The sequence below is a fragment of the Podarcis pityusensis genome, assembly GCF_964106645.2.
Source record: "Podarcis pityusensis genome assembly, chromosome: 5".
Taxonomy (NCBI): Eukaryota; Metazoa; Chordata; class Lepidosauria; order Squamata; family Lacertidae; genus Podarcis; species Podarcis pityusensis.
Genome location: NC_138032.1, coordinates 59,136,210 through 59,161,068, shown reverse-complemented (window position 1 = coordinate 59,161,068; position 24,859 = coordinate 59,136,210). Strand labels below are relative to the sequence as shown.

Genomic DNA, 24,859 nt, shown 5'->3' with positions numbered 1-24,859 from the left:
CGAATCTAAATTCTTCTGAGTTATAGTGCCCTCTGTTGGAAACATACGCCGACAAAAGAATAAGCAGCTTGGCCTACAACACACAAAAATAAACATAGGAGATGCCAGCTCATGAAAATATGTTAGTCAGACGGCAAAACCTCTGCCTTTTGCAGCGAATGAATTTCTGTTATTTTCCAGAAATGCTTCCTCCCCCCCCCCCCGGCAATACTTTCGGGCTATTGTTTTGTGTCTAAATTGACTTCCACTCCCCCCACCCCTCTTCAAAGAGAAAAATGGTTTCCTGAGTAATGCTTTTGCTGTGCCAGACAAAATTGTAACAGAACATGTTACTTCTACATACTGTGTGCACATCAGGTAAGGCTCACTCTCTCCACAAAGCAGCTGTATTTTCCACAGCAGAATGTTATACTAGATAAGCTGCTATGTTAGGGAAATGTAAAAATGTATACATGAGCGGTGTACGAAAACCTGATCCTCGGTTTTAAAATCGCAAAGAGCAGACCATAGGAAACACCTGATATTGCAAAGATATCATCAATCTGTCAGAGGATGGTCGGGTTTTTAGATTCTGACACACAATGCATGCAAGCCAGAGGGAGACCTAATTATTCCACTGGGATTCCCATTAGTTGAAGTACTCTGAGGACACTCAAGGAAAAGGCCTCACATAAAGTTTCCCCCCCCCCCTGACTGACTGAAATGCTCTGAATGTAAAACTGGAGTCTGGTAATCTAGTCTAAAAATGCTTTACAGTTTGAGTCTGTTATTCCCTGAACACCTCTATTTATACCTTCCATGTCCCCAGCATACAGCTGAAACTAAACGTATGCTAAATAGCAGCAGTAGTAAACAGTGGTACATTCTTCACAGGATGAATGAATTATATTTTGAGATGGGCAAGTAAGTGTCTATTAGAAAGAAATACCTGGAATGGAAATATCTGCAAGAAAGGTGAAAGTTTGTGATTTCCTTTGGTTGGTATTCACATATGGAGGGGGGAAAAGAATACACTCAAACTATACATATTATAAGGCTATATTTTTATCTTGGGCTCTTGCTGACATGTACAAACCACTTGAGCCTTCCTTTCATGGTTTATATTGCCACCAGAAACCCTTGATAAAATACAGCCTTATATTGTACAGTAGGGTATAGTTTATTTTCTCCGTATATCATATACTGTATTATATTTATATACATAGACAACTTGCACATGCATAACAGGTTTTAATAAAGTAATTCTTAACATCTCAGTAACACAACATTAATGGAGTAACCTAACACAATAATTTTTGTTAGCAATCAGCCTTCTAAAGCAACGTATATATAAGAATGTGATAAAAATATAAAAATCAGTATTACTGTGTTACTATTTATGATTCCCTCAATGAAAATTTGAGTTTCTGGTGGTTTGTAATATTTTACTTACATTGAGTTCTTTTTAAATAACCAGAAAGTTTAGTTTCAGTGTCCTTTGGCTGACTATATTTTTTCTGGATAGCATTATATGTTTAATATAATGCATAGCTCTTGCTTTTTATAATCCCGAGTACTGTATAACCTATGTGAAAAAATTTTAAAAAGCAAATGCTAAGAAAAAACCAGAAGCGCTGTTGATATGAAATATTTTTTTTTAAAAAATATACTTCTAAATTATGGCAAAAGGTAACTAACACAGCAGCATAATTTTTATAAAAATATTTGTTTTGTCATTAAACTGCTTTCCAGCATCTGTTTTTTCTGCCTACATCAAGCAATGCTAATGGAGACAAAATATTTTTATTCATATCTTTTTAAGCCATCTACAATGATCTGAAAAGAAAAGCTGTGAATAGGCAATTCAATAGCCGTTTCCTTTTGAATGGGTTTTCAGTGCGTTTCATTAACAACTGTTTACGTAAAACATCATTTCAACAGTTCAAACATCAAAGAAAACAGGAGAATCTTGGGCACCAAGCCTGGCAGAGGTACAAGCTTTTCAATTTGGACAAATACAAATCCAGGCAGGAACAGGGGGAGGTGTGTGTTGAAGCTTATGCATTTAATTTGGCTCTCCGAATACACGCGATGGCTGTGGATTCCCGGCTGTCCCCTCTGCGAGCCAGATGCTTCCTTAGAGGGGCAGTTGCATCTAACATTTGCCATGCCCCTCCCACTCCCTTATCCTTGCTTTAATGGACATTAAAAATAGAACAAAACAGCACTAGAGATGGGAACAAAATACATGCACAACAGGCACAGTCCGCTGTACTCATTCTGCTGTAAAATGTAAAAACAAGAAAGGCCATACAAGCTGTATCCCTTAGGACATATTCAGCTTTTTTAATATAGTAGTGCCACCACACATTTCGCTTCGGATGTTGTATTATATTTATATGTCACTCAAATATTTACCATTTTCCTGAATTCTACTGTGTGTTCTGAAAGCTTGTTATAAGCCAAGTATCTTTGGTTATGTGTTTTGGCTGAATAACAGCTGTGCCTGAACTGCATCAATATGCTAACTTTTCCTTCTGAAGCTTCTCATGTGACAAAAGCCACTCTTTCAGATGACTTCCTCCTGTGTAGTTGCCAGTCTGTCCACTGCTGCAAATCACTCTGTGGCACGGTATTATAATAGGGACCTGAAAAAGACACACAAATACACAAAGGAAAATGATGCTCCTGAAATATTTTTTCACCCTTCCCATTTGAAAATGCCCTTCCTGTGGTCAACTATTATTATCCTCTTATTTGCATAAATTTTATCCAGCAGTGCCCACTTGCAGGTCAGTGAGGTTAGACTTATTGATGGAGCAAACAGGGAAAAGCATTCATGGGTACCAAGCAATGCGTGTGTGTGTGTGTGTGTGTGTGTGTGTGTGTGTGTTCCTTTTTTCAGTCAGGCAGAGAAAGGAAATAGTCAAGAGTGCACTGATTTCTTGCGCAAGAGAGTGATCCTATATGTTTTAAGAATTGCCCATTCACTTCAGTGGAAGTCCAATAACTGCCCATTGCCGCAACTGCAAGAGAACATGGAGTTGCCTCACCTTAAAAGTCAAATCAAATCAAAGAGCTGGAAAAGATGCAGGAAACAGCAAGCAAAATGGTTTAGGATTTGGAGCACTCTCCTTATGAGGAAAGACTGGGTGGTCTGGGGCTTGTGTGTTTAGAAAAAAAGATAGGGGGGTGGCAGAGGTTTATATAGTAACACATACTGTGGGGAAAGTCCCCCTTTTCTTGTTCCACAGTACTAGAACTTGAGGTCATCCAATAAAACAGATTGGCAGCATATTTCGGACAGACAAAAGAAAGCACTTCACATGCTGCGTAAAAATATGGAACACTCTGCCACAATATATTATGGCCAGTGAATTTAAAAGGCAATTAGACAAACTCAGCTAGGAGAGACAAAAACGGCCATGACACTTTCAGCCTTGGAAGGTCTTCTCCAAGACTTAAGCCTAAGCTATTCTCAGGTCTTTCTACTAAGAACACAAGAAGAGCCCTGTTGGATCAGACAAAATGTTCATCTGGCTTCCTGTTCTCACAGTGGCCAACCACATAGAAACGTAAGTGTTTCAGGAAACTTCATTATACAGTTTTGGTGAATGCATCCACCAAAACTGTATAATGAAGTTGCCGGAAAGACATATGTTGACAGCTCCACAACTTAGTCCTTACACATTTAAGGTTTGTTCTCCAGTCCTGTCTGGGTTTCTTGTCCTAGTTTTTCTCAGACTTAATTTGATTGGCCCACAAATAGCCTGTTTGTTCCCTCCTCCCATTTCCACCTCTATGATCCAAAGACTCATCTAGAGTGGTACCTCGGGTTACATACGCTTCAGGTTACATACGCTTCAGGTTACATACGCTTCAGGTTACAGACTCCACTAACCCAGAAATAGTACCTCAGGTTAAGAACTTTGCTTCTGGATGAGAACAGAAATCGCATGGCGGCGGCAGTGGGAGGCCCCATTAGCTAAAGTGGTGCTTCAGGTTAAGAACAGTTTCAGGTTAAGAACAGACCTCTGGAACGAATAAAGTACGTAACCAGAGGTACCACTGTACTAAGTAGCATCTTTATAAAATCAAGCTTATTCTAAGTACCATTATCACTTTACTCTTGCCTGTTATTCTTGTTCTTGCCACATACTTATTGCATACCTTCTGTTCAGGAAACATGTTTCTTCTGTACAGCAGCTAACATACTACCGATAGTAAATCTATGGTAAAGGAGAAACTTTAACAAATTTATGAGTATGTAACCCACTGTATTAGTGGAAGATTGTTTTATCAAACAGCATTACCGATGCTCATAATTTTTTGAAAATTAGATTAAAACCCAAGGTGCAGTAATTTCAGATGTAACATGAGTTTGCAATTTGGCCCATTCAATATAATGCCTGTTCACTACAACATCATGCTTCAGAGTTCTAAATCACACAATGAATGTGGACACAACCAAGGAGGAAGAAATAATTGTCATGATTTTTTTAAAATAAAAACACTCTCTTTTCTTCTACTTGAAAGAGTGTGCTAGGATTCTGTTCCCATTAGTTAATACACATTTTGGATCACGTCTGCAAAATGTACACACTACCTTTTTAGCATGATTACTGCTGCTCAAGGGGCAGATGGGACTCATCAACCTGGTTGGGTATCCCATTTAGGAGAAGGAAAGTTCGGCTTCTAAACCTCCACTGCCTTGCAGGATATATTTAGAAGAAGAAAAGGCTAAGGAGCAAGCCCTACACTAATCTGGGGGGGGGGGGGGGATTCCTAAGACTCCGGGGGGGGGGGATGAGGCCTTGTGTGCCTCCTTCAGGCAACTCCTGCAGCCAAGCTGGTGCCAAATGTACTACTCTGCTTTCCTTTGGATCACATCAGCGAGGCCAAGAGGTGGTGGTGGGGGGGGGGGGTATTCTCGTCTGAGTAGCCTAGGCCCTCCATACACACATGGATGTCACTTTGGTGCTGCTAATGCTGTAGTTTGATTTCAGCCCTCCCCTGGAGGCACACTCTATTGTCTGTTGAGGCAGATGGATGCCAACAACCGGTACACAACTGTTTCCTTGTTACATTGGTAATGGGTAAAAATGACAATTATTTGGATCTTTGATTACATGAGTGAGACCTCCATTAGGAGTGCCATTGCTGGTGTGGATGGTACCCTCAAGACGTGGACAAGAACCATGTGCATATAGCTGGGCCCTGAAGTACTGATAGAGAATAGTTACTGAGAAAGCTGTGAGTGTTGTAAAACTGGCCTCTCCCTTGTGGAAATTAATGAACCCAGGACCAGAAAAGGCTGCCAAATTCCTCCCTCCTCCCCACAAGCATAACAAAAAGCTGATCCAATAATCAAAGGCAACCAATTCCACGAAAATTGGAGAATTCTGCCCCAATAAAGCTTATATGAAAGCATAGATTAGCAGAACAAGAACAGTGTTTGCTACCCCACTGCTGTGTTTTGTTGCACATATTTAGTACACCACATGTAAAAATTCTCAATCCCAGCATCAGAAGGTTTAACAGGTGTATTATATCAGAGTCAGCACAAAAACAGCCTGGTTCTCATGATAACTACTTTTCAAATCAAGTAGCAGAGTAAATGTGACTCCAATCCCCATAACTTATTAGTGGATTTGTTAACGACTCTCACTAGGCAGCCCTAAATGAGCTTCCTCTTGTATTGCCAAATTCTGTCTTTTGGAACATACAGAGCATGTTTTTCAGCTGACTCCAGCTCTTCCTGAAAATATTGTTCTTGATTTCCACAGTGAAAACGATCTCCCTCCCTACAAAAGAAGCTTAGAAAGTCAAATGAGGGGAAATGGTGGGTAAGAAATGAGAAATAGAATGGCAGACATTATGGGCAGATCACACAAAGCAATATGAGGTGCAAAGCTGATATAAGAGCTTTTTGCAGTAGCTATGTTCACAAATTTGGGAACATCACCGTGAGTTCTTCTGCCACAGTACAATCAGAACCAATATTACATTTGTCTTACAAAACGTATTTGGCAACTGTGATCCATAAAATTAGACTTGTAGAGAACTTCTTATACCTGCTTCTGGAATAACTGAAATGGATGTGGCCAATGTCCTCTGTTAGAAAGGAAGTTTAGTACCAAATGACCTTCCATACAATAAAGGTGCATTCTAAACTGATATCTGCTATGTGAGTATCCTTTTAAGCCCCCACATCCCAGGTAACTTTCAAGGCTACCATCTAAATGCGGTAAGAAAGGGTCAGGTATACTTGCCAATCATCAGCACAGAGAACTGGAAATCTTCCACCAAGATGCACTCAAGTGATCCAGGCACTGATAACATTACTGAATAAGCCTGAACTAGACCACCTGTTGTGGGCTGACTTCACCAAGGACCATAAGTGCTTTCTGACCACAGCAAAAGAACAAATGGGTGGCCATGTGGGTGACCTGTTGTCCACTCCAACCAGTGAAAGCCTCTTTCACTAGCTGGCTGGAGAACTTTCCACATGTGCCAAGACCCAGTGGGATCGCAGGCAACACGGACCGAGGTACCCAGTCTTGCAATTACCAAATGACAAGTTAACATCCTGACTTGAGACTCTCGATATCGACTGTCAGAGGAAGCAGGTCTCAGTGCTGAGGGGTGGAGGGCTTGTGTTTTGGACTCTAGACTGGCTAACATGGTACCCTCTAAACATTTTGGACTACACCTTTCATCTTACTTGACTACCAGCCATGCTGGCTGGGACTGATGGAAGGGCACCTAGTTGCCTATTTCTGCACCGCTCTTAGACAGGTGAAACTTTATGCCTCACTGTGATGAGAACAGAGGCTTCCTCCTTAAACTGGGTGGGGGATAGTTAGTTAGTCTTTCTTCCTTCTCCTTTTCACCAGGCACATTCTGATAGTTCTACTTTGCATGCTTAACCTCTTGCTTTAAACATTCCTGGGGAATGGTAGAATTCCCAGGTAAATTTTTTAGTTTATCTGAGAAGATCTTATCTCGTTTGGAGAGTGGGGACACTAAAAACAGGAAGTAACGTGATGAGCCAATCAGGAAGCTTAGTAAGTAGAGCAAGACAGAGATACGGTAATTAGGCAACGAGCAACCAATGTTTGTTGCGAAGAATGTGTAGTTAGGTGTTTGTTTTAAAAAAAGAAAAACCTTTTAAGAGCTCATGTTTACTTAGAAGTAAGTCTTCAGTTCAATGGGACTTACCGTAATTCCTAGTCAACAGTGGTTCATGGCCTTTGGAATTCTGTCTTGAGCAAAGACAGGCTTGGTGCCCACTTTACTGTTAAGGCATCAGGTGAAAAGATTTTAGTTTCCCCAGGCTTTTAAGAATGCCTGGTGTTAGAATTTTTAGCTTAGAGCAGTTTAGATTCTACAGTCCATCTGAATGTATACCTGTGTGCCATTTTGTTGTGGTAGCTATTATTATTATTATTAGTAGTAGTTTTTCCATTGTTTCTTATGACATTGTTAGCTGCCCTAGGAATTAAATTTACTGTGCAGGATATAAATTGTATAAATCAATTCATCAGTCAATGAACACATGAAGTAAATAAACAAACTAAAATAAGACAAACGGAAACAACATATAATGAATTAATTAGTAACATGTATTAGGATTTCAGCAAGTGCCAGGAAAATTTGCTTTTCTCATACTAGCATATTAGCATACCAGTTATGTTAAATTGTAAAAGTTGGGGGTGTGGAGAGAGCATAAGATTTGAGCCACAAAACTTTTAAGGAAGGAACTTGTCCTCATATTGAATTGTCAGCATAAGCTGAACACATTTTTTTAAAAAAGATTTTGAATAGCTACACTGACTTGTGACTTTTTTGTGTGTGCAAATGTATGTTTAGGATCTGTAGTACAGGGGCAGGAAGTGCACTGCCCAAGCACGAGACTCTTTTTCCTTCCATATATTGCAAACATCCCAATGTCTTACACTATCAATGGCTTTTAAACTGATTATTTATTTGGTGAAATTTTTAATTGGCTGATTTGGTCAGACTCTTGAGGGTTTTTTTTTGCTTTTGCTACTACAAAACTTTTGTAAAGGTCAAATTTATATAAACCATACCCTCACCTTGGGGCATATTGTTTTGTAAATTGCATACCATCATTTACAAGTTACAAGTCATTTTCAGCATTCAGCCAATGTGCACAAATTATAGCATTTTTACAGAGAAGATGGAGCTCATCTTGAAATATATCTGCATTCCACAAGATGAGTATATTAAATTTTTGAGCATTTACAAACATGGTAGCACCACTTGTTTTAAAGATGGTATCTGGCACGGAATATTAAAAAACGGAATATTGAGACCTGCTGGTTGGAAGTACACAAAAAACATCTTGAAAATTGTGAAGCGGAAACTAGTTGCAATAGATCTCACAAACAATACGTGACTATTTCATCTGCGTTAATAAACTTGATACCATACAAGCTCCTTCGGTGCTCTGTTTTGAAATATTTCTAAAAATCTTAATCAGGCTATGTCAGCTTCCAAATCTCATGCCACTGACTTACCCTCGACACTTGCTCCCCTTTTCATTATAGCAAGCTGCTCTCGCATATAACATAAAACAAATGCACTTGTATGTTGGAGGGTATATTGAAGTGGCAGTCAGGAATCTAGCGACATTGGCATCAACTTTTATGATGCTTTAATTTTGGCTTGGGTTGAACAATCTGTATATGAATTGAATATGCCCTTATGGATATTGGTGTTAAGTGTGGCAAGGCTGCTACACATTGAGTGTGCAGGGTCATAAAAACAAAAACAAAAAAAAGAGATTTTTCTAACACTGTATACCCTGAATCTCAGGAAACTAGACGCGGGATTTATAGGGGTGGGGTAATGGGCAGGGCGTGAGAACTAGCTGATTTTGGCACCATTCTATTGTTGGAAAGCAGACTATTGTGGGGAATAGATGGGTTTAACCCATAAAAAATGCAAAAACAAATGTGTTGGGGGGGAATTTTATATCCTAAGGTACGTGCTTTCTTATTTATTTATTTATTTATTTATTTATTTATTTAATTTCTATCCTGTTCTGTAATTTCATATAAAATTGTATCTATGCTGTGTGCAAAATCTCAATTAAAACAAGAACAATAATATGATCAAAGCATAATGCATTAAAGAAACAGAAATACAGAATGGGTCGTCTGACAAAAAGGCTATAAAAACAGTAAATCATTTTCATACGAAGGCTGAAAAGAAGTAGAACTGAAACAACCTATTCTTAAGTATCTCAGGATAGTTAATATGTCTCAAAAACCAAACCAAGGCTGTGATGTCAGAAGAAGTGTGCTTCCCGGGGGTTCGTTTTTATTTGGAAAAAAATCTTCCTTATATTTCTTCCTTTCCCAGAAACTATTGCAGAGGCTTTTGGTAGGTTTGGATTTTTGTGTGTTCTATTTTGTTTTTGCACATTGCTTGAAGTAAAAATAAGAATAACTTTAAAAAATATTAACACTGTATCCTCACATGTTGGTTATTTCAAATGTCATTTCTAGATTTTGAAATATTTAATCATTTGCAGTTGCTTAAGACAAAAAAGCACAGCAGCAGCAAAAATCAGCCAGTTTGGAGGATATTTTTTGGTTCCAGAATAAAAACTACAAATGGTAAGTTCTCAGAATTTCAGGGCAATGTTTACTACTGTGCAATAGAAGGACTATACTGTAGGTCTATGGGTGTGTAAATTCTGCAACAAATATGCACTGAGAGTGTAACTGCAACCACAAAGGTCTGGGTTACCATTAAAATATACTGGAGCAAGAGATGATTGCATGGAAAGCTGGAACTGCCCTACCTGAGCCAGGAAGGCTGATATTCTATCAGCTAAATGGATACTTTTGGAAAACGAACTACAGAATTAAGCACACATTCAATAACACATCAATCAGAAAATAAGTATTGTACCATTACTGTACCATGTACCAATGGGATCGCCTCTCCTGGTATGCCCCGCGGAGCACCTTAAGGTCCACAAATGACAACACTTTGGAGGTCCCAAGCCGCAAGGTGGTTAGATTGGTCTCAACTAGGGCCAGGGCCTTTTCAGTACTGGCCCCGACTTGGTAGAACGCTCTGTCACATGAGACTAGGGCCCTGCGGGACTTGACATCTTTCTGCAGGGCCTGCAAGACAGAGCTGTTCCACCTGGCCTTTGGTTTGGACTCAGTCTGACCCTTGTTTGCATGGTTTTGATCTATGGGCTACATTTAAAATGAGGCTGCATTTTAAATTGTATTTTAGCCTGTATTTCAAATTGGTCCCCCCCCCCCCCATTATATTTTTATTGTAATTTTACTAGTGTTAGCTGCCCTGAGCCTGGCTCTGGCCAGGGAGGGTGGGGTATAAATAAAATTTATTACTATTAATAATAATCAATAGAGCTGGAGTGTATGTGTCAACTCTCCCACCTGCTGTCTAGCAAGTAATGCAACTCAAATACTTTGATAGTATGTATGGTGGGAAATTAGGAACTTCCAGTGATAATGCTCTTTCCATTCTCATTCTCCTACAGTGTAGGAGTCATAGATTTACAATGCCACTGAGCTGATGGTAAGGCTTCCATCAGTGGAATGGAGAGGGAAGCAATTTTCTGTGATCCTCCATTCCCTTGTAGCACTCCCCACTAAATCGGCTCCAGAAGGCATCCCCAAAACACACATGTGGAGCAGATGTAGGTTAGGTGTGAGGGACTGCAGGCAGGAGGGAAAATTGCTGGAAATTGTTCCCTCCTTGAACAGGGAGGGAAGCAACTTTATTCCATTTTTAAAATAAAATAATATTCCATGGTTTAAAGTATGACTATATATATATATATATATATATATATATATATATATAATGGCTCCCCGCATCAGTCCGCTGATGCAACTTTACTCTGAGTTGAGCAATACCGCTAGATACAATGCTAAGGGTAGAAAATACTTTCTGGTTCTCACTGAAAAACAAACATCATATTAGTTATAAAAGCAGTCAGTGCATCTTTAATATTTAGGCACCTATGCTATGATTCTCAGCAGTAGTGAAAAAATGCACTACAGGTACTATATCACCTGTGCCATTTAACAAGATTGATCAATGCCTCCTTTTGGTTTAATTGTGGTGAGAACATTTAGCCAACTAAAAATAATAAAATGCACAAAAAAATTTTTAGAGCCCTGAGGATATTTTGGAGGGAAAAATACTGCCAAAGGCTTTTGCTTTAGAGCTTCAGTTGCATTTAATGCAATTTTTATCAATAACTCAGCAGCTCATATTACTACAGCCCCATTGAAATTTTCATGCTGGGAAATCTAATTCATCCAATACATGAATCCATCACTTACAGTGCCTCTTTCTCAAATGCTATAAAACTTCCAAACCCATAGATTTGTCTCCAACAAAAAATAACATGAAGGGGCCTTTCAATCAATAATGGAATCCCTCTGATTCTGGTACCAGCTGAATATTTTCTCCAACTTTGCTTTTGTTCTTCTGGGTAGAGGCCCACAAGGGAAAGAGCTTGTTTTCACTCGCAGCCTCATCAATACCTAAATCCTGGTGAACAAGTGACACTGAGAAGCTGTAATCAATAGCTCCCTCTGCGTTTTTTCTTCTGGTCAAATGGTTCAGCACTACTGACAGGCTTGACACTTAGAACATGATGCTAAATCTTTATCAACAGCCAGCTAGGTGACTGGCAGAACAAGACTCAGGGTGGTCATTAACGCTCGTGGCAATCTGTGAATAAACTAACTCCTCAATAATGTGTTTGTTTAGAAAAAGGTGAGGGGGAAAAAACTCCCTGCACAATGTATTGATTGCTTTTGAACTGCATTTAGCAATTTCAGTCTGAGGATGGAACAGAATGTTGCACAACTGTGATGCTCTGCTTGTTAGGGGTTTTCAATTTGATACAGCGGAAAACTGACCATCCTATTATACTGGTTGATAGACTGAATAGTTACAGAAAGCTGCCAAACTGTCAAAAATAGATCAGGGAGGCCATAATGGAAACAGCTGAAATATCAAGTTATAACACACAACAGAAATCACACTTAGCAAAAAATAATCTTTCGGTTTGTTCATGTCCTATTGCTTTTTCTCCCCCCTGTTCTGTGATAGAAACAAATACTGTAATATGAACCAGCATGTGTTCCAGTTTTATTGCTAGCCACCTAAGGAATTAATGCACAACTAGGTTTATGTGCGTACCACATTCCAAATCAATGCTTCACAATCTTCTCTTAAATGCACAATTACTCCATTCAGTCTTGAATGTTTTAAACATTTTGACTGAATAACACACTTCACTTATGCTAGATCGATGTTAGTGTCAGGTTTTAGCTTGAATGATAACATAAGCATATAAAATTGGCAACAACAAAAATCCTAGGCAGTTACTGCAGCTTGTACTAGCAGTTCTACTGAACATACGATATTTAAGTCATAGAAGAATCATTTATGATAGTCTTGGACTAATCAGCCCAACATTCTCCAATTCCCAGGGGTCTGTATGATTTCTTTTTGATCTTCCCATCCTATTCTAATGAGATTTTTAATTGAACTTTATGGGTTCCTTTTAAGGACTGCAGCCATCACAATCAATCTAAACTGCAGTAAACTATTTGAAGTTTTCTTCACAAAAAGGTGAGCCATCTCCACCAAGTCCTTGGCATAATTTAAAGCAAAGATGTTGCATCTCTCAGCTGCTGCCGGCACCTTTTCCACCTTCTCATAAAGTTGAAGGTCAGTGTATGAATTATGTGATCAACCTAACTACAAAAGGAGACCTGTAGAATGCACACTCCAGAAATTAAGTGGGCAAGATCTGCAGTGTGAAATAACACTTTTTCTTAGGGAAACAAATCAGGGATATTAGAAATATCGACTCTCATAGCCTTTTTAAAAAGTCTGATTTCTAGTAACACTCCAATTCCAGATCCTCACAAGATCATGTTTTCCTATATTAGCAAAGACAATTCGGACTGATGTCTGTACAAATTGTAAATATGGTCATTTTATTCAGTGCTTTTTTTTCTTTAAAAAATGTTTAGGGGTACTCTCATTTTCCTACTCATATTGAAATACTGCCCTTCAATGAGGCCAAACCAAAATTCACAAAATGTTTAGGGGTATGCGTCCCCCCCCCATGTCCCCCCAGAAAAAGCACTGATTTTATATATACTGGTTGCATTGTGTTTTGTGAATGCAATGAAATGCTTTGCAATAGCCCAATAATATGTAGTCTTTCTGCAAAAAGCACTATACTAATTAAGCAATCTCTTGTGGGTCCATAGGATCCAATGCCTATAGAGTGCCTATATCGTCCACATTCATGTCAATTCAGAGGACAGCTCTAGGCATGCAAAGGCATCCATTCATAGAGCTGTCTTCTTGATTAAAGAAGAGTTTCATGTATGCACTGAAATCTAGACTGATGGAAATAATTTTATATATTTTGTTTTAATGTAAGTGAAGTATTAGCAAAACTTTTACAGTTAAATTTGATATTTTTTATTTAAGAGCATGTATAAAATGCTTAGCATTTTTTTAAAAAAATCTCTAAGTGGAATACACCATGTACAATACAGAAACAATATCTAGTGAAACAAAATACAACCTAAAACCAATGAGACAACAGCGTAAAAGAACATAAAACAAAGATTCATAGACATAAAAAAAAAAAAGAGTCTGATGTTCTAGATCAGGAAATACATGGACAAAAAGAGAAGTATTTGCAAAACATCTGAAGCAACTGCTGGTTCCTCATGCCACAAATCAGGAGCAACAGCAGAAAATGCTTGTCTTTGGGTCATCATCCTACAATATTCTCGCACTGTTCTGCTCCTGAATAAGCTCACCTACCAGGGCAACCAAGGCCAATTCCATCCCCAAACTGGGCCCGAACCCAGAATGAAATGGGTTTAGATAATCAGTTTCCTCCAAGAGTATCTGCAACTGGACTGCCACCATCCTCTCAAGTACCTTACCCATAAAAGGGATATTAATGACCAGGGAGTAGTTGTCACGTTCTTCAGGGTCCAGGAAGAGCTTCTTTACAAGTTGGCCACCCTACCACCCCCCTTCAAGGAATCAGGCACCTCACACGCCCACACACCAAGATGAGTTAACCACTCCCTGGACCTACCTGGCCAGCCCCTCTCAGCTAGCTGGCCCACTACTCAAGGATGTAATGTTGGCAGAAAAGTAAGCCTTATCTGCCACCTTCACCACCATGTAGGAGGCACGGCTCTGTGCTCTGATCAACTTTGCACTTTGACTCTTACACCACTTGTCCTCTAGCCTTTTCCCTGGAAAACAAGGAAGCCTACCAGGCTCCACAGTGTCAGAGGGGCCCCCAGGAGCAATCAGGTCAACAGCCTGACACTCCTCACTATTTCATAGCAACACCAAGGCACTGACAGGATCACCAGCTTTGGTTTGTGGAAAATCCTCCGTAGCATTCAGGAATCCCTGGGATTCCATACCTTTCCAGGGGTGAGTCGGCCTAATGGGCCCCATGCCCTTGTAGATGGGGATTGGAGCTGTAAAACCAATATTTCACCAGACAATGGCCTGTCTATGATAATGGAGAAAATTCACCCCTCCTATTCAGCCAACTCCACTCACACCCTGCATCAAGACTGTGTCCTACCCTATGATGAAAACTTGTGACAACCCCATGGTTGCCATGAAATCCTGAGCTGGTATAGTCAAGGTAGGCTTGGCGTGGATATTGAAGTCTCCCAGAACTAGCACCCTGGGGTTCTCCAACACCACACTTCAGCCCACCTCAGCCAGCTAGGCCCACCTCAGGCAACAAAGTGGATAGTACAACACCAACAGCTCCAATCTGTCCTGCTGGTCAACACAAGGCACAGGTCCTCAAAGCCTACCTCATAATTGAGAAGCTTCATGGTGAGCATGAAGGAAATTTTATGGACTACAGCAAGTGCTGTATGCTAAGGTGGAGATGTCTGAATTAGCTTCATACTCTCTCTATATGTAGCTTCAGCTTCTTTCAATCTACGCCCAAGCTGGTGGAAGAGACTCATGATACTAGCAATCATATTGAGTGCAAATGAGTCTTGAAGGTAAATGGCAGGAACAAGATACCACACAAACATTCCCATTCTCACTCAGAATCAGTTGCTACTAGCTGCTCCAGGACTCAGCTCTGCCAAGTTGCCCCACATGACCAGTACCCATGCACCCCAGACTTCAGTGTTTGAATGTGGGGTATCATGACTCAAAAGCATTAAAAAAAATTGCTTTTCAGGTTCTAGGACTGAGCTCTGGCATGGAAAATTCTGGTTCAGATTTAGCCCTGGCTGCTTCTGCCTTTCTTTGGGCAACATAGTGATGAATGATTGATTGATACCGCTGAACCATTAGCTCTGGTGCTAGTACACGAAGTTCAAAAGGCTGCAGGGCTTTGGATCAGTTGTTGCATCAAAATGCAATTAAATGCTGCAGAGAAAATATATGATGGGGATGCTGCTACTGTTTAGGGGCTTTTCCCCCCCATAAAGGGGAGACGCTTTCAAATACAAACCAAAGCAAAGCATTACAACGCCAGAATCCTCCCCCCCCTTCCCTGTCCTTTGATAATGAAAGCAAATCAGTAAGGTCATTCTAAAACTTTGTGCCAGCACCTAGATAGCTTCACACTTACAACATAGGTCACAATAACAAATGTCAGCCAATTCTCATGCCAAGGTAATAATATGAAATTAAAAAATATCTGAGGCAATTGTCAGACACACGTCACTAAGGGGGCAAAAATGACTAAACTAATGTATAATTATATCCCTAGCTTGCTACAACTAAAAGGCTGTGTTCTACATTGCCTAAATTGGTGAGAGTCTTTAATGGAGCTATGCCACAGGAATACGGAGGCAATGTGACTTGCTGTGCGAAGGAGGCTGGAACGTGCCTGTCTCCCAAAATCCAGAACCTGACACATTGGGGATCCAAGTCAAACTTGTTCCTATAGGAGTGCAGAGGGCATTTTGCCCTTTCACACCATATGAGCTCATGTAACCAGAACTGTTTGCAGGTAATGAAACAAAATGTGTTACCTCCGCACCACCCTAATGCTATTAAGAATCTAAAAGACGATCTCATCTCTGAGTGGGACTAGTACCTATCCAATAAGCACAAGCCTTTTATTTCATTGAAGAAAAAGAAAGGAAAATGAACTAAATTTGTACAGGTGGATGCATTAAAATAAATGCAGCGCTCCTATTTCAAATAAATGATGGGGGAAATAAATCACATTAAACTGGTTTATGCATTAATGCTGATTAAAAACACTTACTGACCTTATTACTCATGGGTAGAGTAGTTTTCACAGCAGATATATTTAATCTAATGACATTTAGCCCGCAAAGCTTTCTATCTAAAACCACCATCTTCCATCAACTTTATTTTAAAAGTTGACATGAACTTACAGGATTGCTTCTCATTGCTCCTCCCACAGCTCTGGCTGCCTTGCTGTTGCCTGCCAGGTTCGCTAATTGCTTGTAAGAAACTGCCTCTCCAAATTTCACATCTCTCAACAGGGTCCACAACACTTCTCTGGTGAATGAAGCTGAAAAGGAAAAATAAAATAAAAATAAAAAAGGAAGAAGCAACACAATGTTCAGAAGCAAGGCTTTTTTTTTTTTTAATCTACCCAAGATAAAAATAGTCAGGAAGACTGACATTTAAACTAGGGTATGAAGAGCAACATTTTCTCTTTCGAATTAGCACACCAATCAGTTCTATTATTGTGTTCTATATTTAAATTCATGATTATTAGAGACTGTGCTCCAAGTAATTGATCACTATTAAAAAGGCATTCAGTGCTTTGATTTTCCTATATTTTTAATTTGCTTCCAGTACAATTATCCTGTTAACACATACAATGTGCTTTCCCATTAAATTGGCAGAGTATAAATTAGCATACAGTCAAATTAAAAAAAAAAAAAGAGGGGGAGGAAGGGAATAACTGGCGGTACTTATTTTATAAAGCTTGTATTTCCTAATTTCAAACTTCAGCTGGGTCACACTATAAAGGAAGCCCTACAGCCAGCAGACCGTATTACCCTAGCTGACTGTTTTTATTTTTTATTTTACCCCCAGCAAAGACCCTCTAGCTACCATTTAGCATTCTAGATATCAGAAACTGCCTGTGTCTCTGAAAATTTGCTGCACATTTAAATGGGGGAAGAAGAAAAACTCCTGTTAGAAATGAAAGACTTATTAATTTTCTGTCTAGTTACACTTGATTTTCATATTGTTCTTAATAAGGCATGGAGGGAAGCAAAAGAACCTGGCAACCTACTAACGTAGCTGCTGGCTCATAATGAGACATTCATCTATGGCAGGGGTTAGCAAACTTTTTCAGCAGGGGGCCGGTCCACTGTCCCTCAGACCTCGTGGGGGGCCGGAATATATTTTGGGGAAAAAATGAACGAATTCCCACAAATAACCCAGAGACGCATTTTAAATAAAAGCACACATTCTACTCATGTAAAAACACCAGGCAGGCCCCACAAATAACCCAGAGATGTATTTTAAATAAAAGGACACATTCTACTCGTGTAAAAACACGTTGATTCCAGGACCGTCTGCGGGCTGGATTTAGAAGGTGATTGGGCCAGATCCAGCCCCCGGGCCTTAGTTTGCCTACTCATGATCTATGGTGATTAAAAATTGCCCGTGGCTGACCAGGCATGATCCAACTACAGGCACCGTTGCAGAAGATGGTGCTTTGCTGAGTTATCTCCAATCTGAAACTGTGATGTACCTGCGCTGCCCAAGTCTAACGCACACAGACGTACTATAAGCATTACAGAGGTACCTTGGTAAGTCGGACGGCTTGGCTCCCGAACAAATTGGCTCCTGAACGCCGCAACCCCGGAAGTGAGTGTTCCGGTTTGCTAACGTTTTTCGGAAGCCGAACGTCCGGTACGGCTTCCGGTTGAGTGCAGGAAGCTCCTGCAGCCAATCGGAAGCGGTGCCTTGGTTTTTGAACTGTACAAGAATACCTTAGGAGCTGCTTTTCTTGTAGAGTCATCCCAATCAGCTGCTGAAATGTTTGAAGGCCTATAACCAAAAGGGTTCTGCCAAGCTGGTGTGTTGGAAAAATTCACATTACTGACTGTGTCCACATGGGCCCAGAGAGTGTCTTTGGAAAAGAGAGGATTAGTCCACCACTTTTCCTTCTCAGCAGTTGAAACAAAAAAGGAAAGTTTGATGCACTATGCCTAGGTAGAAACATAACAGCCTCATTCACCTCACTATGGCGAGAAAATGGGGAAATTTCACATCTGCTCTGAGCTATATTTCCCCATGTTTCTTCCTCCACCTTGCATCCAAGCGGAGAGCTAAAAAGGCAGACTGAATCATCGAACATGCAAACTAGAGAGTTCAGCTTACCATGGATCACCCCCCCCCCAAAAAAAACCCTTCTACTTGAAAGACAATGGCAGTGAGGAAGCTCAAGCTGAAATGGCAAGCAGTGCTTTTGAGGCTAACAAACTTAAGATTTTCAGGAGGGTAAATTACTTTTCTATTCTGTCAATATAACAAAAAAGTCACTCACACAATATGCAGTCTGGGGAAAGTATTCTCTCTTTGTTCTGAAACCCACCTACTTTTATGTTTGTTTTAAATAATATTTTAAAAAAATCACTTCTTAACTGAACAGAATGATAATCACTTCATTGAAAAAAAATCTGTTTAGCTTTTATTATAACATTAAGCAAATTAAACATCAGCATAATCCAGGTGATACTAGAAAAGGGTCATCAAAGAAATTAACTTTGTTGTTCATTAATTTACATGGATTAGTAGAGGGCGAAGAGATAGCAAATCTGCTCTAGTTTTTTATGATATAATTTCAAACTGTACACCATTTGTGGCACTAGGGTGACTTTGGGGTTAATCAGACTGATTTGTCCTTTTAATTGCTTTCTATTCAAAGAAAATTCATTAGATAATGTTCTCTTCAAAATTCATGAATCAATTTAACTGAAGAAACCATATTAACAGCTTTGGGTTCATTAGCACATGGAGTTGTGTTACTAGCTGATTGCTAGGAGAGTTTCCTTAGGCAAACAGATTTTGTTTACTGTCATTTCTTTAGAAAGGCCTATTTTGAAATCCAATTGCAACAAGGGAAGAGTGGATTTCCCCCATTCCATTTCATTATTCTTCTGTGGGTTGGGCTGTGCCCCCATGCGCTGATCTGCCTGCCTTTTGATTTTACAAGGTGAATTTTGATAATTTAATTTTGGAAACAGGGGGCTCTTATCAGTTTGCTCTTGACTTAAGCTTCCCATCCTTTCATGTGATGCATACTGGGAAATGTAGTCTTGCAGCCACCCACAGCAGGCTCAGCTCAGCAATTGCCCCCCCCTGCCCCCCCCGGCAGTCTCCCTGTCAGGTTAATGACTCCTCGGGGCAGGTCCTGAATATATATTCTGCGCGGCACAAAAGCAGTGCACCACCACAGCAGAAGCCAACTGGAATCAAAAGCAGGCTGATGTTATAAAAGCAGCTTGCATTAAACTGTTAGGAGTGCAACATTAAAAGACAGCAAGCACAGGGCAAGAGCAAAGGAACAGTTCTTGCAACGAAGTAAGCAAGCGCCCCCCACAAACTTTTGTACTGTGACTAGTTAATCTGGAATCAGGGGTGAGCAGTGAGACAGACAATTTTATGGATGATACCAAACTATTTAGGTTAGTAAAAATCCAGTTGGATCTCTACAGAGAGACTACAAAATGACCAGTGGATATTCAGTGTAAGTAAATGTAAAGCAAGGTTTGGGAAGCCTTTTTTTAAGTCTGCATTCACTTGGGCCCAACCCTCACCTCAAGAGGCTGCATGCCAGTGGTGGAGCGTGGCCAACAAAAAAGTGGACAGGGCTGGGGAGGTATGTTATTTGGTACTGCTCATATTGATCCAGAGTAGACTCAAAAATGCATACCTAACAAGGTAGTGGGAGGCGCCACCCCATACTCATATGCTCATAACATGCCCCATGCACACACCACTTGCACATTTTCAGGCGCGAACAGAGAATTCTGTGTGTGTGTGTGTGTGTGTGTGTGAGAGAGAGAGAGAGAGAGAGAGAGAGAGAGAGGGTCTCAGAGCTCCTTCCCTTAAACTAACTACAGTGGTACCTCGGGTTACATATGCTTCAGGTTACATACGCTTCAGGTTACAGACTCCACTAACCCATAAATAGTGCTTCAGGTTAAGAACTTTGTTTCAGGATGAGAACAGAAATCGTGCTCTGGCGGTGCGGCGGCAGCAGGAGACCCCATTAGCTAAAGTGGTGCTTCAGGTTAAGAACGGACCTCCAGAACGAATTAAGTACTTAACCCGAGGTACCACTGTATTGTGTTTGCTGCCTACAGGATGAAATTAACATTTCAGATACATTTTTAAATGATGCTTGTGCATGTTTATAAAATGATTCTCTCTCTCTCTCTCTCTCTCTCTCTCTCTCTCTCTCTCTCTGTGTGTGTGTGTGTATAAATGTATCTGAAATTTTAATTTCATCCTGTAGGCAGCAAACACAATAATTAGTTTAAGGCAAGCAGCTCTGTGACTGTGCCAAATATTTTATTACTAAATTCTCAGCTAGTGCCTGAAAATATAATCTACTCAAAATGAGGTGGCTGACCTTCCCAAATGTTCAATATGGATGCAAATATTGGCCATGGCTAAATATATAGGAAAAATATGCACTGATATCCACATTCTCTGTTTATAGTCTAAGGTAATGAGGAAAGTAAGGGCATTCCACTGAACTCATACAAACCTATGAGCAATGCAAGCTCCACTTGTTACATCTTTCCCCCCTTACCTGCCTAGTGTTGCAAGACTGCCCCACCCCAAACCCGCCAGGATGGGAAATTTATGGTTAAGTCTAGATTTTATTTTCCCTGCAAGGTCTGGGTAGGACAGCTTTATAAAACTGCAGAAAAGCAGTTCACCCCCAAGGGCAGAAAGGGCTCTACCTGCTGAGCAGTAGGTTCAATGAACACATGTTTCAATGACTGCTGTTAACATAAGCAAATCCATTGGTAATGCATTGAAGATATGCACCAGAAGGTCTTCAAAATGCTCCTAACTAGCTTTCATGTATTACTTTACTACAAAGTAAGATTCTTCTGACACAGAGATTCAGTGTAGCTGTACATAGGCAGCACCCTTATTCAATAATTGTTGTTATATCCAGGGGCACTTGCTTTCCCAATTACCGTATTTTTCTGTGTATAAGACTAGCCCCCCCCAATAATGTCAAAAATCAGGGGGCGTCTTATACACGGGGCCATCCCCCATTTTCTTAAATCTAAGTCCCCCAAAATAAAAGGTAAAGGTAAAGGGACCCCTGACCGTTAGGTCCAGTCGTGACCGACTCTGGGGTTTGCCTCATCTCGCTCATCTCATTTCGCTTTATTGGCCAAGGGAGCCGGCGTACAGCTTCCAGGTCATGTGGCCAGCATGACTAAGCCGCTTCTGGCAAACCAGAGCAGCGCACGGAAACGCCGTTTACCTTCCTGCCGGAGCGGTGCCTATTTATCTACTTGCACTTTGATGTACTTTCAAACTGCTAGGTTGGCAGGAGCAGGGACCGAGCAACAGGAGCTCACCCCATCGCGGGGATTCAAACCACCAACCTTCTGATCGGCAAGTCCTAGGCTCTGTGGTTTAACTCACAGCACCACCCGCGTCCCTCTCCCCCAAAATACATGGGGGCATCTTATAGACAGAAAAATACGGTATTTGGAGCAATGTTAAGGATTACAAAGCACCTGCAGTTTTCTCATATGAGAGCAGCTTCTTCCAGGTCATTTTTGCAAATGTATGGACACTGCTGCAAACTGATGCTTTTGGATAGGCAAACAAATTACAGAGGAGCAACAGGATTATGAAAATGTTTAAATTCCAGATATGCCCTCTAATATAAATTTGTGGGTCAGGTGGAAACACATTCTTTTAAAAAAATGACAATTTCTTAAGCGTCAACTTCATTAGCTGAAGCCTGGTTTTCCTACCATATATAGAGAGAGCTGTGGACGAGATAGATATCAAGGCTTCTTTAACCCCCTTTCATCTTGCATTATTTTCTTTCATTCTGTTTCCCTTTGGCAAGTTTAGTTGCCGCCTTCGCTACAGCTCTGACTGCGTTCCTGCTGCTTCCAACATTGTAGATAAATCTACCTGACAGGGGATGCTGCAGAGAGGCAAAAGTCCATTCTTTATTTAAAAGGAGACAATGGATATTTTGCCTCTCAAAAGATATGTATGGTGAGAAAATCTGAGTTCATACTGAACTTTGGTCTGCTGCTTTGATCAACGATGTATCACCGAAAATGACTGATACAACAAATGCCCAGAGACCCAGCAAACATGCAAGTGGACTGTTTTTCGAAGAGAGGATATTTGAGTTTCTGATGGTGTTCAAATTTAGCCCTCTTATCATGGGGCAGAAATTTCCCTTCAGTATCCACAACTGGGTAATACTTTTATTAGGATCAAGCAAAATGCCACAGAATGGTCTTCAAGAGTTCTCCAGATCTTTGTGTTAGGTTAGACGTCACACCAAGATTTTATAGTTTTCATGAATGGAAACTATAATCCAGACTGAGAAACTTGCTTTTTTTCTTTGGCTTTATGAGTTAGATCCTTATCAAGATTGGCCATGCAGGCCCAATTGGACAAGTAGAAGGGGCCGTTCACTTATCCATCACCTAACACCACACTAAAAGCACCTCCCTTTCAACAGGTGGGTCCATGCAAATCCCTACCTTAATCAAGAAGGAGCTTGCATTGGAATTCTGCTGAACTAAGCATAATTTAACCCTTTCTTCACCAGCTGCTAAACAGGGATTACATTCTACTTATTTAGCTGCGTGCCCACTCTCTGTCAACACAGGACTTCATATTTCAACCCTGTCAGATGACAATACAAGCGATGTTAGCTGATGAGTGAGTAGACATAATTTGAGGGGAAATGGCCCCATGTGCCAACATGGAGCCCTAGGTGTGCCAAGTTTGACCTGTGAACCGGAGGAACCCCATTCCTGCTATAATCAGAGGAATATGGTTTTCTACCGCCTGAAGATGGACTCGCATTTTGGTGGTTACATTCAGTCCAACCATTAGGTTGGATTTGACACCAACAGATTCTTTTACCTAGTAAACCACCCAAAATTAATCTCTATTGTTGCTAATATAGGGATTGCCAACTTTCGCTTTATTTCTGCTCTATGTCCAACCAGGAACCCATGTATCTCACATAAAGTCATGAGTCAGATAGGGCTAACAGCTGGATATTATCCCACAACCTGATAAAACTAGAAGAGACGAATCTGACCAGTCTGCAATATCAATTATGAAAATATAAATGTAGACTCCAAGACCACAACATCTAGGCTAATTGTTGTACTTTGTGTAATAGAGCTTGCTTTTTGTTCCCTTCCCTGGCTTTGTATACTATCTACTCTGATGAAGACTTCTGGAGAATGTAAAAACTTACTCATTATTTTGTGACATTTTGGTTTCTCCCAGTAAAAGTATTGCCCAGCTGTGGATTACTTTCTTTCTTGAAGCCCAACACTGTTGCCATTGTAGAATAACGGTGGGTACTGTAATCTCTGCTGCCATTTTCCTATTAAAACAGCATAAAGAATTAGGAAACTGTTCTAGTATTTGTTTCTTATGATCGAGCCAGTGTGCATTTCAATGTTCATGCATGCATGAGACCAAGAGTGCCCCAATACCCCCCTACTTAGCTCACATATATTTAATCATAATGCTAACAAAAGAATTGTGTAAAATACAACACTATTGTCATTCTTGCTGATTGGATTTTGATTTTGTTGTCTTCACTCTTGCAGGAGGATGTGAAGAAAAACAATATTTTCACTAACAACCTAACTCAAAACTCATCGTTTTCTAAATTTCACACATTAAGGAAATCTCAGCCAGCAGGTGTTACAAAGAGTTAATGTCGCATCTTTTTCATTTAAGGAATGTAGAAGCCTAGTCAGGCTAAGCATTATTTCACTCTCATGAATATAAATGCTCTGACAATCTCAGTCTAGTTCTCAGTGCACTGGAACACAATCTCCTACCTCATATTGATAGGACATATTGTAGTGTTAGCCCTTAGAAATGAATACTTTGTCTTACTGAGGTGATGAGAAATGAGGAACTCACCAGCGAAATTCCACCCCCAGCCTCTAACCACCTGATGACAGATCAATTTAAATCTTGCATTTTGACAAAATTGACAATTTTCAAATAAAAGCGCCCCCCCCCCAAATCAGACAAACCTTTAAATGCAGCAACCGTGATTCCCACTCAGTTTAAACACCTAAATGCATGACAGCAGTCACATGTGCCAACTTAAGCTCACGTAATTGTCACTCAAACAAAAGCAAAATAGCTGAAGAAACATTTGGTGGTTATTAATAGCTTGCCTTACTGTGTTAGGCACTTCAGTAAAAGACAAACAGTTAAAGGAAGTTAGACGTTATCTCTGTATTTTCAGTTAGAAATGAAGCCCACAGACATTGTTTTCTACTTTGGAGATCGCTCTCTCCTGCCCCTCCTGTTATAAATGCCTCAAACCTTAATAGGCATGTGATGATGGTATTCCTGAAATAGCACACTCAACAGCAAGAAGTGAACAAACTTGTTTTGCACATTTGCAGACTCACTGAAGCTCATGTCTCCTCCAGGGCATAACCTTGTTATCAAAACAATAAAAAGGTAGGAAGAAATCTGATTTGAAACGACACAACTTCATCAATTCACGCACAGCAGTGTTTCAGATGCTGAAGGTCCCTTC

General features: G+C 40.3%; 1 protein-coding gene across 9 annotated transcripts in view; it reads right to left on the bottom strand.

Moving 5' to 3' along the window:
- Nucleotides 1-1,766: 1,766 nt before the first annotated feature.
- The window catches only part of MGMT (O-6-methylguanine-DNA methyltransferase), a 171,061-nt gene continuing 147,968 nt past the window's right edge, over nt 1,767-24,859 (bottom strand). For all 9 annotated transcript variants that reach the window (XM_081007222.1, XM_081007220.1, XM_081007221.1 and 6 more), the window contains 2 exons: nt 16,452-16,591; nt 1,767-2,627 (listed from right to left, as the gene is read on the bottom strand). In XM_081007222.1, the coding sequence (XP_080863348.1) occupies nt 2,496-2,627; nt 16,452-16,591 (272 nt within the window). In that variant the 3' untranslated portion in view covers nt 1,767-2,495. The remainder of the gene's footprint in view (nt 2,628-16,451; nt 16,592-24,859) is intronic.